At 39.8% G+C, this 14910-nt stretch overlaps 1 protein-coding gene across 1 annotated transcript; it reads right to left on the bottom strand.

Moving 5' to 3' along the window:
- Positions 1 to 330: 330 nt before the first annotated feature.
- Positions 331 to 3366, bottom strand: LOC143533815 (3-dehydrosphinganine reductase TSC10A-like). Its single transcript, XM_077028473.1, has 3 exons — positions 2828 to 3366; positions 1484 to 1631; positions 331 to 708 (listed from the first exon to the last, which is right to left on the bottom strand). The coding sequence occupies exons 1-3, from the start codon at positions 3341 to 3343 to the stop codon at positions 416 to 418; spliced, it is 957 nt and encodes a 318-aa protein (XP_076884588.1). The 5' UTR covers positions 3344 to 3366; the 3' UTR covers positions 331 to 415.
- Between the last annotated feature and the right edge of the window lie 11544 nt (positions 3367 to 14910).

Raw genomic sequence — 14910 nt, 5'->3', positions numbered from 1 at the left:
AATATTTTGTTCTTTATATTTATCGCAAGGTTAGTACATTTGGTTTTTAAAAGACATTGTAAAAAAAAGAAAAAAAAAGAGGTAGTTGTTATAAATGAGTGAACTTTTCTTATTTATTTATACGTGACTACGTAAAATTTTGGTTTTACTGGGTCGGATGACTTAATAAGTTAATATTTGAGCCGACAGCTTTGTTTATTTTAATTTTTTTTTTACAATTTAATAATTCTCTAAAATACTTATACTTCAGTGTCCATTTTATTTTCACCTTTTTAACACCACACACAAGGAAATTTGTTTTTATATTCTATTGTATGTAACATATTACATACGCATATAACTATATAGGGATAGAGATCTGTACAAGCATAACAACACTGCTCTATTATATTAATAAACTTCATTGAACAAACACTTAATACTTTTGCGCGTGCCACTTCTCAATGCTTCCATACCAAGTCCACTGAAAACACAAACCTGCAATGCGCAACACTCCTGTAAAAACAACTTCAACAAACGCCATAAGGTATGATCTCTGAGGAGATAGACCCGCAGTAGCTATTGCCAACAAGAATCCTTCAAAGTTGCACGGGACAAAAAAGGATCCAGATTTGATTCCATTCAATGCTTTCTTTGCTACCTCATCAGCTTTCATTACACCAGACGATCCCGCTATAATGCTTGTCAACCGAGGCTTTTTCTTGTTCTCTACAACACGCCTCAAAATGATCAGTAAGTCATGCCAGGCAGGCTCATGAGCCACTCAAGATCGGCTCGTAAAAGCTGGAATGGAGCCGAGCTTAAACGAGCTATAAGCTTGTTTAACAAACGAGCCTGAGCTTCACATATCAAGCTCTGGCTTACTTGCGAGCCTAAATGAACCCTATTATTTATATAAATTTATATAATGTATTTAATATACATTTATAATATATAAAAAGTATATACAAATTAATGAGTTAAGTTCATTTTTCGTTAATAATATATAAAAATAACAAAAAGATGTATACAAATTAATGAGTTAAGTTCGTTTTCGTTAATAATACTTATAAAAAAAATATGATAAAGATAACAATAACATATAATATATTACATATAAATTATTTTTTAAAAAATATATATAAATAACAAAAATTGAATATAAACTAATGAGTTGAGTTTGTTTTTTGTCTCTATGGTGTGACCAAAACTGTCACTTTAGTCCAAAAGTTTAATTTTACCAAGAAGACATTGTGGTTTGCAATTGCTTGTCACTGACTCACTTCAGTTCAGATGACTATCTTGGTCAGATTATTCTGTTAATTAATTATAAACGGGCCGAGCTCAAGTTTTAGAAAAAGAGTTCGAAACAAGACGAGCTCAAGCTCGGGCTCTCGTAAGTCAAAACTAGCTGAGCTCGAGCCTAGTTGAGCTCCAAATCGGCGTGTTTCAACCCCTACTTTTGCTCACGACACAAATTAAATATTTTGCAACGAAATACTACCTTCAGCGAAACCAGGTGTATCAGTGTCTGGGGGGAATATAAGTGAAACATGAATGTCATCAGCAATAACTTCTTGTTGCAATGCTTCAGCTAAACCCCTTAGGCCAAATTTGCTAGCTGAATAAGCTGTGTAGCCATAAATCCCAACCTAAAATTTTTTTTATAAAAAAATACATAATAATTACTCAAAAAATCATATAATTATTGTTAGTTGCATACTGGTTTTAAAAAGTGTGTTGCGATCCGATGTGTTTTGATCCCAAAAGCTGATGCGTGATGCGCAATGTATGAATCGCGTGGATAACATATGAAAGGCTTTTGTTATTAAAAATTATTGATAGAAAGTGTTTGAACTTGTTAACTTTTAAACGCTAAAATATAAGATATTATGATAATCTCTGCCTCTCTGGTCAGGTTTGTTCAATAAAATGGTGTAAGTTGGTCAAATACTTAAACCTATTGCTCAATTGATGGTTTGATTTGTTCAATGATATTTGGAAAACTCGACCTATTGCAATTGACATTCCAATTTGTTTAAATACTGATCTAACTGCATAAGGCGCCGCATCAAACATAAGATCACATCAGACCAATCATGTGAGATCACATCATGGCCTTGCATTGCGTGATGCGATCTCATCACTGAATCTTATGTTTATACACACATATATACATATACATATAATTAAACAAGCCCCTTTTATGTTTATATTAAAATTTAAACGAATACAAACGAACGGAAATGAGCAGACACTCATGAATGTAAATGAACAAACAAAATGTGTGTACGTGTTTGTTAATTTAATTAAATGAACAAAAAATCTTGATCATGTCCGTCTGTTCACTAAATAAACAAACATCCCGCCGAACAGTTCATAAATGTTCGGTTCATTAACATACCTACCCTACATCGACATGAAGCTGATATCATAGGAGGAAACTATTGTTAATGATTAGATCACACCCAAGTTAATGATCACCAATATTGACAATGTAGTTTTGGTTCATTAAGATATATACTGATATACACAAATTTAATTATTAATATACAAAAAGTAAATAATAAACAGTAAAGAACCAAGCTCGAGCTAAGTTAAACGAGCCAAGCTCGAGCCTAGTCAACCTAGAGCTCGACCTCTCTATAAGTTAAACAAGCCGAGCTCGAGCCTAATAAACCTCGAGATCGGCTCATTTACACCTCTAATTAGATATCACTACCAATGATCTCTAACATTCACAATCTAATTTCAGTTCAGTTCAATTCCATTTTCCAACATACAAACCCTAGTTCAACATATCACCACTTAACTTAATCCACCCGAAATCGATAGATAAACCGAATACCTGGCCGGCCTGAGACGACATGAACGCAATGGAAACCGGCCTCCGATCAGTCCTACTCTTCATCCCGGGCAACGCAGCCTTCACCAGATTAAAACACCCAACCAAATTCACATCAATCATGCTTTTAATCTCCTTCATCTCCTGCTTCTCAAGCTCATACGCCACAAACACGCCTTGGTTACAGACCAACACGTCAATGGGGCCTACACTTGCAACGGCCTCCCTAACCGCCTCGTAGTCTGCCACGTCAGCGCTGACGATTCCAACATCGATGCCGGTGGAGAGGCGGATGGAGGACTTGGCCTGTTCGAGCTTGGTGACGTCACGGGCGAGGATGGTGACGCGGGCGCCTTCGGCGGCGGCTTGGCGAGCGAGGGATAAGCCGATGCCGCTGGAGCCGCCGGTGATGAACACGTGGCGGGATTTGAGTGGGATTTTGGTGGGGCCGGGACGGACGATGAGTTTGAGGAAGAGGAGAATGATAATTGGTAGGAGAGTGAGGAGTGAGAGATCCATGACTACAAACAAACAGTGTGAAGTGGTGAAGTAGAATAAATAAATACAACAAAGGCCGGACCCTTTCTGAAAATTTATGTTTTGTATTTATGACTCTAAATGATTCGTTTGTTTAATAAGCGAACCGGACATGAACAAAAAAAATTGGGCGAACACGGATAGAGAACACATTCGTTTAATGGTGTTTGTGAACGTCCGGTGATGATTATGCTTTTCGAAATTAATATATAATTGTTTATGTTTGTTCACGATATTAATGAACGGATACGGACAAACCCAATTCCTTACTTGACGAACACACGAATTTCCGTTCGGTAAAGTATTCGTAAACCGTTCTCTTGTCCGAAAAAAGTTTAAGAGGCGAACACGAACAATATCTCGTTCGATTTGATTCGGTTCGTTTACAGCCATAAGAATTTTATATATTTGACCAATAGGTATAACATATTGGAAATTACGTACCTATGAAAGTAACACCAGATTGATAGTAAGTCCATGAATTATATGAAATTTTATTTTAAAAAGTTAGGGGAAATATATAAAAATGGTACCATTATTAAAAGAGAACTTTGAATTTAAGGTACTTACGAAACGTAAACACAAAAATGGAATAAAGAAACTTTAATACATACTTACCTTTTATGGAGACATTAATAAATTTGGATTTTCTTAATTTGACAACTAATAAATTATTCTGTATTATTTCGTTATTAATGAATTTTCTAAATATGTAATGAGATACTTTAATGAATCAACAGAGTTAGATCAAAGATGTTGTTCTTCTTTAATAGCCTTTATTCCAAAGTATAGCGGTCCAAATTCTTTACAAGATTTTAGGCCAATCAATCTAATTGGGGCAATTTCAAAGATTGTGTCAAAAGTCCTTGTCAATAGATTAAAGAGTGTGCTCAAGTCCATTATATCGAATTCTCAATCGGTTTTTTTAAGTGATAGATCTATTTTAAACGGACCTCTTATCATAATGAAATTATCACATGGTGCAAAAAGGAGAAAAAACCATGACTTTTATTGAATGTTGACTTTAAAAAGGCTTTTGATCACTTAAATTGGAAGTTTCTAGATGGTATGATGGAGAATATGCGATTTCCAACGGTTTGGAGAAACTGGATTATGGAGTAGTTTCCTCGGCCCAATCGTCCATTTTAGTGAACGGGTCGCCTACGTTTGAGTTTAAATATCAAGGGGAGTCCGACAAGGGGACCCAATTTCGCCGTTTTGGTTTATAATAGCAATGGAAGCGATGTCGGTGTCATTCAAGAACGGGTGTAATACTGGAGCGTTTCAAGGGTTCCAAACGCCTAAAGAAGGCCCACTGTTATCTCATCTTTTGTTTGCTGATGATGTATTAATCGTGGGAGAATGGTCAAGTGATAATGTTAAAGCCATTTGCCGATTAGGTGTTTAAGCTCATGTCGGGACTCAATATAAACTTGAGTAAATCTATCTTGTTTGGGGTGAAAGTTAATTTTCAAGAGGTTAAGACAATGGCAAAGATAATCCATTGCGAGGAAGGAGAACTTCCGTTTTTGTATCTCGGAATAAAAGTGGGAGCAAATATGAATAAAATAAATAATTGGCAGCAAGTTGTGGATGTGCTCGATAAAAGGCTCGCGGTATGGAAAGCTCCCACTCTTTCAATGGTTGGTCGCATAACTTTATTAAAGACGGTCCTAGAAAGTCTCCCAAGTTATTATTTTTCCTTGTATCAAGCCCATGTTAAGATTCTAGAAACTTTAGAAGCTAAGCAAAGAAGGTTTTTATGGGGAGGAAACAAGGATAAATTGAAAACGTGTTGGGTTGCTTGGAATAGAGTTATTTCGGCTAAAGAAGATGGGGGGTTTAGGTTTGTGTTCTCTAAAAGACTCAAACTTGGCCCTTTTGTCAAAATGGTGGTGGCGTTTTAGGTTGAAGAGGAAATCCTTTGGAAAAAGGTTATTATATGTATACATCACACACCTAGATCTTGGCATATAATGCCCCACAATAAACGTTTAAATGGTACTTGAAACAAGATTATAAAAATTGTAAAGTCTTTGGTAAAGGATCAGGTCTCATTAACAAAATCCCTTAAAGGGCAGGTGGGAAACGGACACATTATTCGTTTTTGGTTGGACGTGTGGCTTACTGAAGATAGTTTGAGATACATGTTTCCTACTTTATTTTCATTAGAAAAGGTTAAATCTTGTGCAGTGGCAGGCCGATGCGTTGTAAGTGAAGGGGTTTACAAATTGGGATTGGAAAAGTCAACCAGTTAGTTATGAAGCCATTTATGAGTTGATGGAATTGCTTGAACTGTTGTACTATTTTTGCTTTAAAGATGGCGAAGACAAGTGGGTGTTGGGTGGTGACACCTCGGGATTGTTCTCGGTTGCTTCTATGAAAAAGCTTTTATATAAAAATGAACCTTTGAGCTCGAATTGTATTATTGAGTGGAACAATTGGGTTCCGTTAAAAGTGAATGTTATGATTTGGCGGGCCATTTAGAATCGCCTCCCCATGTGTGACAATTTAATAAAAAGAAGGATACTTTGGGCCCAGGTATGTATAGTTATTGTTTAGGGGCGGGGGATTTGGTAAACCATTTGTTTGTCTTATTATGTTGCGACCGTTGTGTGGACTAGAATTGGAAGATGGTGTAACATGCAAGCGTTTCATGGGAATGCGTTTCATGACATATTTGAGCAAATCAAACAGGTCCTGAAAACTGGTCACAAGAGACCAATGGTGTATTCAATTGTTGTGGTGGTCATATGTTGTTTATGGAAGTGTCGAAACGAGGCTATATTTGAAAATAAGCCAGTAAAGATAGATAAAGTGAATGGAGATATAAAGGTCTTGAGCTTCTTATGGATTAAAAAAAGGGCCACTAGTACGAACTTAGAGCGGGATAGCTGGAAATTTTTGGCTATGTAATTTGTTTCTTGTATGTTCTCCGTTTCCGGCCCTTGCTATCCGCTCGTTGGAAGGGTTCGGTTGTTTTTAATGAAATATTGTTGTTTTAAAAAATTGCATTTTGATTATATTTAATACAGTTATATTAGGTTTTATTTAAGGAATTTGTCTATGTGGTATTTTATATGAACAAACTAGCATTGTGTCATGAGGGGGTGTTTTTCGGGTTTCGTGTTTTTCAGATCGGATTTTTAGGGTTTCAAAGTTTTAAATCTTGACCTGAACCACAACCCAAATGTCTCATGGGGTTTTCGGTAACAACTCGGATTTTTCATTTAATATTTTGTAACCGTTACCCGACTCGTTTCTATGTTCAGGTAATATTATCAATAAAACATTGCATTATTATTATTATTATTATTATTATTATTATTATTATTATTATTATTATTATTATGTGTTATATATATATATTTAATTATCTATGATAAATTGATAACTATTAAATATATACAATTTACACCCTCAAACATACTTTAACCTCATAGTGTATACACCCCTATTAATTGAGGGACCAATATGCAAAATCTGATATTAAGTTATATTATTATATCATATCCAGCAACCCAGACCCGTAACCAGGACCAAACCCGTAACCATGACACGTATTGTTTTCTTGGAGCTTAATCCTCATGATAAACATGGAATTTATCATACCAAATCGTTCACCATGCCTAATCGACTTCATCGACACAATGAATTTGGAAAACACGATTCAGTGGATACTTATTGATATATTAACGAAACCATCATTATCAATTGGTATTATACGAGTACAGTGCAGATATCACAATTAAACTTGTTCACACATTGATGTTAAGTTTAAATGGGTTAATGGGTTAAATATAGGTTAATTGCTGAGTTGGCATGCTTAAGAAAGGTAATGGGTGACATGGCGTTGAGGTGGCATCCCATGTGGACACCCTAGAATGGTGACATGTGGAAATTGCTATTTGCTTTAATAGTATGTATAGATTTTAGCAAGAATACATAAATTTAAGTGTATGCATTTCTTGTAGGTTACAAAGGTAGATAGTGAGCCTTCGAAAGAAATATTCGTATAAACGGTTGGGTATTTTATTACAATAGTTATAAAATTTTGTTCGTAATCATAGATGCTAAACCTGCTAGATTCATAAATTTTATTCGAGTGTCTAAATCGTTTTATCATCAACGTTCATTTCATTCAGGCTATCCATATGTGATTCGGTAATTCCTATTACTATTAATATACATGTATGGCTTTGATCAACTCATAGGGTTAAATGACTAACCTTTTTTTTCTTTTTTTTTTGTAAAGGTAAATATTTTAACGCAACTATATTTGATCTAAATTTAAAGTTGTACGGGCGTTGACCAAGTTTGACGGGTGTTACACAAGGTACGTTTTTCTTCAACTGCAGCTATGATCAGTGAATCACTTGCCACACAAACCACCACACCACAAACCACCACCATACCTGACCCACACATAGGATCACCCACCACCCTAGCCAATACCTTAGAAGACTTCCAAGCCAAACAAATAAAATTCACTAAAGCCCGAACCTCACCAAAAACCCAATCCAAAACCAAACTCAAATCACCACCCAAATCCCAATTAAAAACTAAACTAGGATTATCCTTAAAAGTTAAAACCAAACCCAAGCACAAAACGAAAACCCCATCACTTAGAGACCGTTACACCAACCCAACTAGACGAACCCTTACCATCAACATTTGAAAATATTCCTCTAACCACCCAAGCCCAAACCCTAACATCACCTATGACTACCGCACACGTTACCTCACCAGCATACCAATTCACATCACCGATTAGAGGAACATCAGTTTGGACCTCTACATTCACATCTTCCATCCAATCACAAACAACCACATCAACCCTAGAAACCTCAACAGAACCTACCCGCCTACCTTTAGCTTTAACAACATCCTTCCCAACTCTATCCTTAACCCTACCTATACCAACCACACCACACTCAAACATATCAACCACACCTCCCTCAACCCAAAAGAGCCCAATCATAGTTGTCACTCCCATTTCAAGTGGCAAGTCGAAGAAGTCACCGGTGTTTCGAGATCCTGTCCTTGATAATATTAAGGCACTGGAAGAAGCAAATGAAAACCGAACTAAGCGTGAACTCTTGTTGATCAAATTCATCAAAGATCAACAAGCAATCAACGAAGAAGTTACTCGACTACGCGATGCTCTGGCTGATCGAGTGGCCATTCTTCAAGAGCAGAGGGACTTGGATCAAGCCCGGATCGTGAGCCAACGGAAATGGATTGAAAATCTGCAAAGAAGAGCCAACAATCAACAAGAGTTGACAAATCAAAACTATTTGCGGAACACTGAGCTTCATGATGAGACTGAATGGCTCCAGTCAAGAGTCTCTGGATTAGAGTCTAATCTTCCCTCCGCCTCAAACTTTGCTAACAACTTTAGGAGGGAATTAAATTCTACACTTGATCGAGTTTGGATAGACTTTGAGCGTCTGAGATCAAGAGTCAGTATGTTGTAAGGTGGATCCAATTCTTCAAGGAACGTGGATAGATTAATGGGGAAGAGTATGAAGCTGCGTAACTTCATGGATCAACTTGAAAGTGAGATGGAAGAACGCAATATTCAAGGTCGCGTGAATGAGTCCTTGGCAAACCGCTACCTCGCAGTCATGGAGGTGATGCAGTTGACAGATCAGGATGTGGAGAACCTGAGGACACACTTGATGGAGACTTTCCGTGGCTTTCTATGGGTAACGAGCCAAGGACCGAGCAGAGCTATAGACGACAAACTGCTCTTGCAAATTTGGTCGCTGATGCCAAAAGGGTCAGAGCTCAAGGAAACTTACATGGTTTCCTATACACTGGTGAAACTAGGAAAGATGCTGGTGCAGGAGGTTCAAGGGTGAAGGCAAGTGCTGATGAGCCAGCCTCTATTGTTGGAACAGTTGTGAGCACCAAACTTGTGGTGGGTAGGTCAATTCCACAAGTTCTTCTCTTGTTGTACCTATCACGAGTCACAAGTCAGTGCTCTTGTCACAACTGCATTGATTCGGTTAGTTCCACAACAACATGTCGCTCAAGGTGGTGGTGGAGGTGACAATAATGGTGATGATGAGGACGAGGCTGATGACGAAGATAATGATGGTGACAATGATGAGAATGGGGAAGATGAGAACGATGATAACGATGACCACGAGTATGACGGTTGTGACGAAGCTCGTGGTGGTGAAGGTGGAGATGGTGATGACAGTGGTGATGGTGATGCCACTGGGAAATAGGCAGGAGATGAAGATCTGCCACACGAGGCTGAGAAAACTCGTGAGACTGACGTTGCAGTCGAGGCTGAAATCGCCTCTTTACTTAACGTTTATTATGTTGCAGGTACCAGCTCGCATGTTCAAGAAGCCGTGAAGAAAATAAAGGCGATGGCGATGATTGAATAAACTACTCACCTAATCCGGAAACTCCGGAAAGGATGACTGTGGAGAATGTTGATCAAGAACCCGTGGCTGCTCCCGCTGCCAAGTCTGCTCAACGAAAGTCATCAAAGTGTATCAAGTACTACAATGTGAGTCGCATGGCAAGCTTGAGATGGAGGTCGAAGCCGTACCACGATGATGATCCTATCCTCTATGCAAAATGGCACCAAGATAGCAAAAGATGGGTTGTCAGACGTGCCAACGGAGATCTCACATATTTGCCCTATGCAGATATGCACATTCTGTTTGTTCTTGGCATGAACTACTTTAGAAGGACAATTGGTGGAGGAGAAGACGAGGACACGTTACAAGGTTGGTTCAAGCGTTTCTTGAAGCATGAATAGAGGAAAAGCTATCCAAAGTTTTCTCTGAATCCGGGTAGAGGATTTAAGTCAAAAGAGATCAATCCGGTTACAAAAAAAGCCCGTCAAATGATGGAGATACAGGATGCCTAACGATCATGGAGAGCCTATCATGCATGGGATGCCGTTTGATGACTACTTTATTTACGACTTCATCTCGTGGGAGTTCGACAATGACACAAGCGAGGTGATCATTCATTGCGAAAGCATGCATCATCTCAGATTCTTTGATGAGCATGAGCTATCGGGGTTTTGTAACACCCCGACCAAAGGCGGATTATACATCGGGGCGCCACATATTGTTTCATTACTCGTGACACTATTGGGTGTCAATATTTAATAAATACATTCATTCGCGCGCGCGCAGAGTAAACACAGATAACATAAAACATCATAAATCAATATATTATAATCATAATATTCGAACAGCAAAAACTTGTCTTGATACATTTTAATCTAGGTCCAAAATAAAGAAAACTTCCTATGTGTCCACAAGCTCCAGAACAGCTACTGCAAACCTGAACATGTGTTAAAATAAACGTCAAACACTTGCGTGTTGGTGAGAAACCAAGTTTAATACAATACATAGATAACAATAAATCTGCGCGCAACACGTGTATGTCTGGTGTTTAACAAGGGTGCAATCAGATTGTGATCAAGCCTAGATAGATCATAGCTCATAGTTCATAGTTCAATCCGTGCTCCCAATTGAGCACAAAAACGAGAAAACATCTGTGCAAGTGTAAACAAAGAAAACCGTAAACGATAGGTCTCCCGTGTTCATCTAATGGATCCATGAAAACTGCGGAATAGGCCGAACAAAGCGGTTAATGATACACACATACAAATAAACAGCCAAGTAAACGTCCTCAACACATGGGATACTGCGCGACTAAAGCTCATAAACAAGTTTAAGACTCTAAGTTTGTATGAACACATGAACATCCCAAAACATTAAAAGCAAAAAGGGATTAGGTACGAGATTACTCACTTGATAAACGATGCGGTGTAAGATAAAGCAAGAACCAACTTTAAACAAGCACAAGTTAACCTATAAATAAGATTATTGTTTTAATGATTTGTCTTGATTATAAGTTAGCATAAGTAAATTATTATATATAATATATATATTACCGGAAAAGCAGGACAGAACAGGGAGGAAGACGGAGGCAGAGAGGGAGGCGGCAGAGAGAGCAAGGAGAACAGGAGAGATTAAGTGCTTTGTGTGTGTAGTGTTAGGAAAAATAATACTATTATTTATAGAGAAACCCTAGGGAACACAATCCCTAGAAAAAGGGGAAAAAGATCTCAAAAAGCAAAAGATTCCAAAAGCAAAAGATATCAAAAGATACGGCAGCAGGGAAAAAGAGAAAAAGTTGACAGGTTAACAGTAAAAAGGCATGGGCGGTTCAGAAAAAGGTACTGGTCAAGCATGGAAAAAGCAGATCTCAAAAGATAATGTCAGTCACTTTTTCTGCCAACCAATGGGGTTGGTGCGCATGCTGCGCCGAAAGTAACTTTTCAGACATAAAGCAGATTAGGTCAACAGCACAAAAGATAAGACAACACAAAAGCAAACGGCTAGATTAAACAGAAGAAAACTCAAAGGGTTCAGCGCGAGAAAGCTCGAGCGCGAAGGCAGACACAGAAGGTCAAGAGAGCGCGAGCGCGAAGGCAGACAGAACCAACCTTAACGCGTCGCGGAAAGAACTACATTTCTAAGCGCGCCGCGGGAAGAATCACATTTCTTAGCGCGCCGCGGGAGGAACTAAAATTCCTAGCGCGCCGCGAGAAGAACTATAATTCTTCGCGCGTCGAGGGATGAACTACGATTCTTAGCGCGCTGCGAGAAGAACTACAAATCCTTAGCGCGTCGCGGGAAGAACTACCGTTCTTAGGCGCTGCGAGAAGAATTACAATTCTTAGCGCGCTGCGAGAAGAGTTCGTCTCGTGTATCGCTGAAACAGGTGGTCTTCACGCAGGATTCCTTGTAAGGGGTCTGGCGCGTGGAGCTGCGCAGACAACCTTAGGCGGGAAGGAACAAAGGACAAGCAAAGAGTTAGAAGAAAAAGAGGGAAACAAGGCGTAAGGGCGGGACGGCGACAAGAGGGAAAAGAAGGCGGAAAGAGAGAAGAGGGACGGGACGGCGGAAAGAAAGAGAGAGAAAGAGGCGGGAAGGAAAATATATATTATTATTAAAAGTAAAATATAAGTATAAATATTAAATCATAAAAGAGAGAGATCGGATCGGAGAAACGGGTACCTGGGTCGGGTCGGATCGGGGCAGATGTCACAGTCTCCCCTACTTTAAGAAATTTCGTCCCGAAATTTATCTCGAAGTAGGTTGCGCAGAGAACAGGTGCGGGTACTTGATCTTCATTTGATCTTCCCTTTCCCATGTAAACTCGGCTCCGCGCTTGGACTCCCAGCGAACTTTCACGATAGGGATACGACTGCGCTTGGTTTGCTTTACCTCGCGATCCATAATCTCAACAGGCTTCTCCACGAAATGCATAGTTTCATCAACTTGAACTTCATCAAGTGGTATGTGAAGGTTCTCGTCGGCTAAACACTTCTTGAGATTGGATACATGGAACGTTGGATGCACATTACTGAGCGCGGGCGGCAGGTCAAGTCTGTAGGCAACTTTTCCTACACGCGCGAGAATCTTGAATGGACCAACATAACGAGGAGCAAGCTTACCTTTCTTCCCAAAGCGGACAACACCCTTCCAGGGCGACACTTTGAGGAGAACAAGATCACCAACTTGAAATTCGAGAGGCTTCCGCCTACGATCTGCGTAACTCTTCTGTCGGCTTCTGGCAGTCAGCAGATGATCACGGATCTTGGCGATTTTATCGGTTGTCTCTTGAACAAGTTCGGGTCCTGTGATTTGAGTTTCACCCACTTCGTCCCAACAAATCGGGGAGCGGCACTTACGACCATAAAGTGCTTCAAATGGGGCCATACCGATACTGGAATGATAGCTGTTATTATAAGAGAACTCAATCAAAGGCAGGTGTGAATCCCAATTACCTCCAAAATCAAGAACACAAGATCGGAGCATATCCTCAAGAGTTTGAATAGTTCGCTCAGACTGACCGTCAGTCTGGGGATGATATGCCGTACTCATGTCCAAGCGAGTTCCTAGCGCAGATTGGAGAGATTTCCAAAAGCGAGATATAAAACGGCCATCGCGATCGGATATGATGCTCAAAGGAGTACCATGGCGGCAGACAATTTCCTTGACATAAAGCTGCGCGAGTTGCTCAACACGGTAGCTTTCACGAATGGGCAGAAAGTGAGCAGACTTAGTCAAACGATCCACTATTACCCAAATGCTATCATGTTTGCTTGCTGTCAAAGGTAACTTGGTAATAAAGTCCATCGCTACACATTCCCATTTCCACGTAGGAATTTCTGGTTGTTCGAGCAAACCAGATGGGCGTTGGTGTTCAGCTTTTACCTTAGAACAATTCAGGCATTTAGCTACGAACACAGCAATATCCTTTTTCATACCGGGCCACCAATAAGTAATGCGCAAATCCTTGTACATTTTATCGGCGCCAGGATGAACGGAATATCGAGATTTGTGCGCTTCACTCAGGATATCAGCGCGAAGATTCTCATCACAGGGAATCCAGATGCGATTAAGATAACAGAGAATTCCACTCAGATTAGGGACAAAGTGCGCTTCCGCGCCACACGCTAACTCGGCGCGAAGGTTACCATTACTGATGGATGCGCGCTGCGCGTCACGAATACGCGATTCAAGGTTGCTTTGAATCGGCGCAAAGTGAAGATGCGTGCGCGGCAAGATACAGTTAAGCTGGCAGGGTTTTCGGCTGAGCGCATCGGCTACCACATTAGCCTTACCAGGATGATACCGGATCTCACAATCGTAATCGCTGATGAGTTCGTTCCATCGGCGTTGCCTCATGTTGAGTTCCTTTTGATCAAAGATATGCTGAAGGCTTTTATGGTCAGTGTAGAGGATGCACTTAGTACCATAAAGGTAGTGTCTCCAGATCTTCAAGGCAAAAACAACTGCACCAAGTTCGAGGTCGTGAGTTGTATAATTCTTTTCATGAACCTTAAGTTGCCTTGATGCGTAAGCGATAACCTTGCCTCGTTGCATAAGAACACAACCGAGACCTTGGTTGGATGCATCGCAATACACGACAAAATCATCATTACCCTCAGGTAGCGCAAGAACAGGAGCTTCACACAACAAACGCTTGAGCGTTAGAAAGGCTTCTTCTTGCTTCGAGCCCCAAATATATGGTTTACCTTTGTGCGTTAGAGCTGTTAAAGGCAAAGCGATCTTTGAGAAGTTCGAAATAAATCGCCGGTAGTAACCAGCTAAGCCCAGAAAGGAACGGATCTCAGAAGGAGTGGATGGCGTAATCCAGTTCTTGATTGCTTCAATCTTGGATGGGTCGACATGAATACCCATCTTGTTAACAACATGACCAAGAAACTGTACTTCATCAGACCAGAATTCACACTTGGAAAGCTTAGCATAGAGTTGCTCAGCTCTAAGCTTTTGCAATACCAATCGGAGATGTTGCTCATGCTCGGCCTTGGTCTTAGAATACACCAGAACATCATCGATAAACATGATCACGAATTTATCCAAGAAAGGCCTACACACCCGATTCATTAGATCCATGAAAACGGCGGGTGCGTTGGTTAGACCGAAGGACATGACCAAGAATTCAAAATGGCCATAACGAGTTCGAAAAGCAGT

The sequence above is a fragment of the Bidens hawaiensis genome, unplaced genomic scaffold (genome assembly GCF_021521415.1).
Source record: "Bidens hawaiensis isolate Kalapana, Puna unplaced genomic scaffold, B.hawaiensis_p1.1 tig00009917_1, whole genome shotgun sequence".
In the NCBI taxonomy this organism is placed as follows: Eukaryota; Viridiplantae; Streptophyta; class Magnoliopsida; order Asterales; family Asteraceae; genus Bidens; species Bidens hawaiensis.
The sequence above is the reverse complement of the archived record's forward strand: the minus strand, read 5'-3'. Positions and strand labels throughout refer to the sequence as shown.

What these genes read in the sequence shown, in the direction of transcription:
- LOC143533815 (XM_077028473.1), bottom strand. Translation starts at nt 3,343, where the DNA reads ATGGATCTCTCACTCCTCACTCTCCTACCAATTATCATTCTCCTCTTC. An exon ending in TGTCGTCTCAGGCCGGCCAG is followed by an intron (nt 1,632 to 2,827) that starts GTATTCGGTTTA and finishes AAAAAATTTTAG; the next exon opens with GTTGGGATTTATGGCTACAC. An exon ending in TACACCTGGTTTCGCTGAAG is followed by an intron (nt 709 to 1,483) that starts GTAGTATTTCGT and finishes GGCGTGTTGTAG; the next exon opens with AGAACAAGAAAAAGCCTCGG.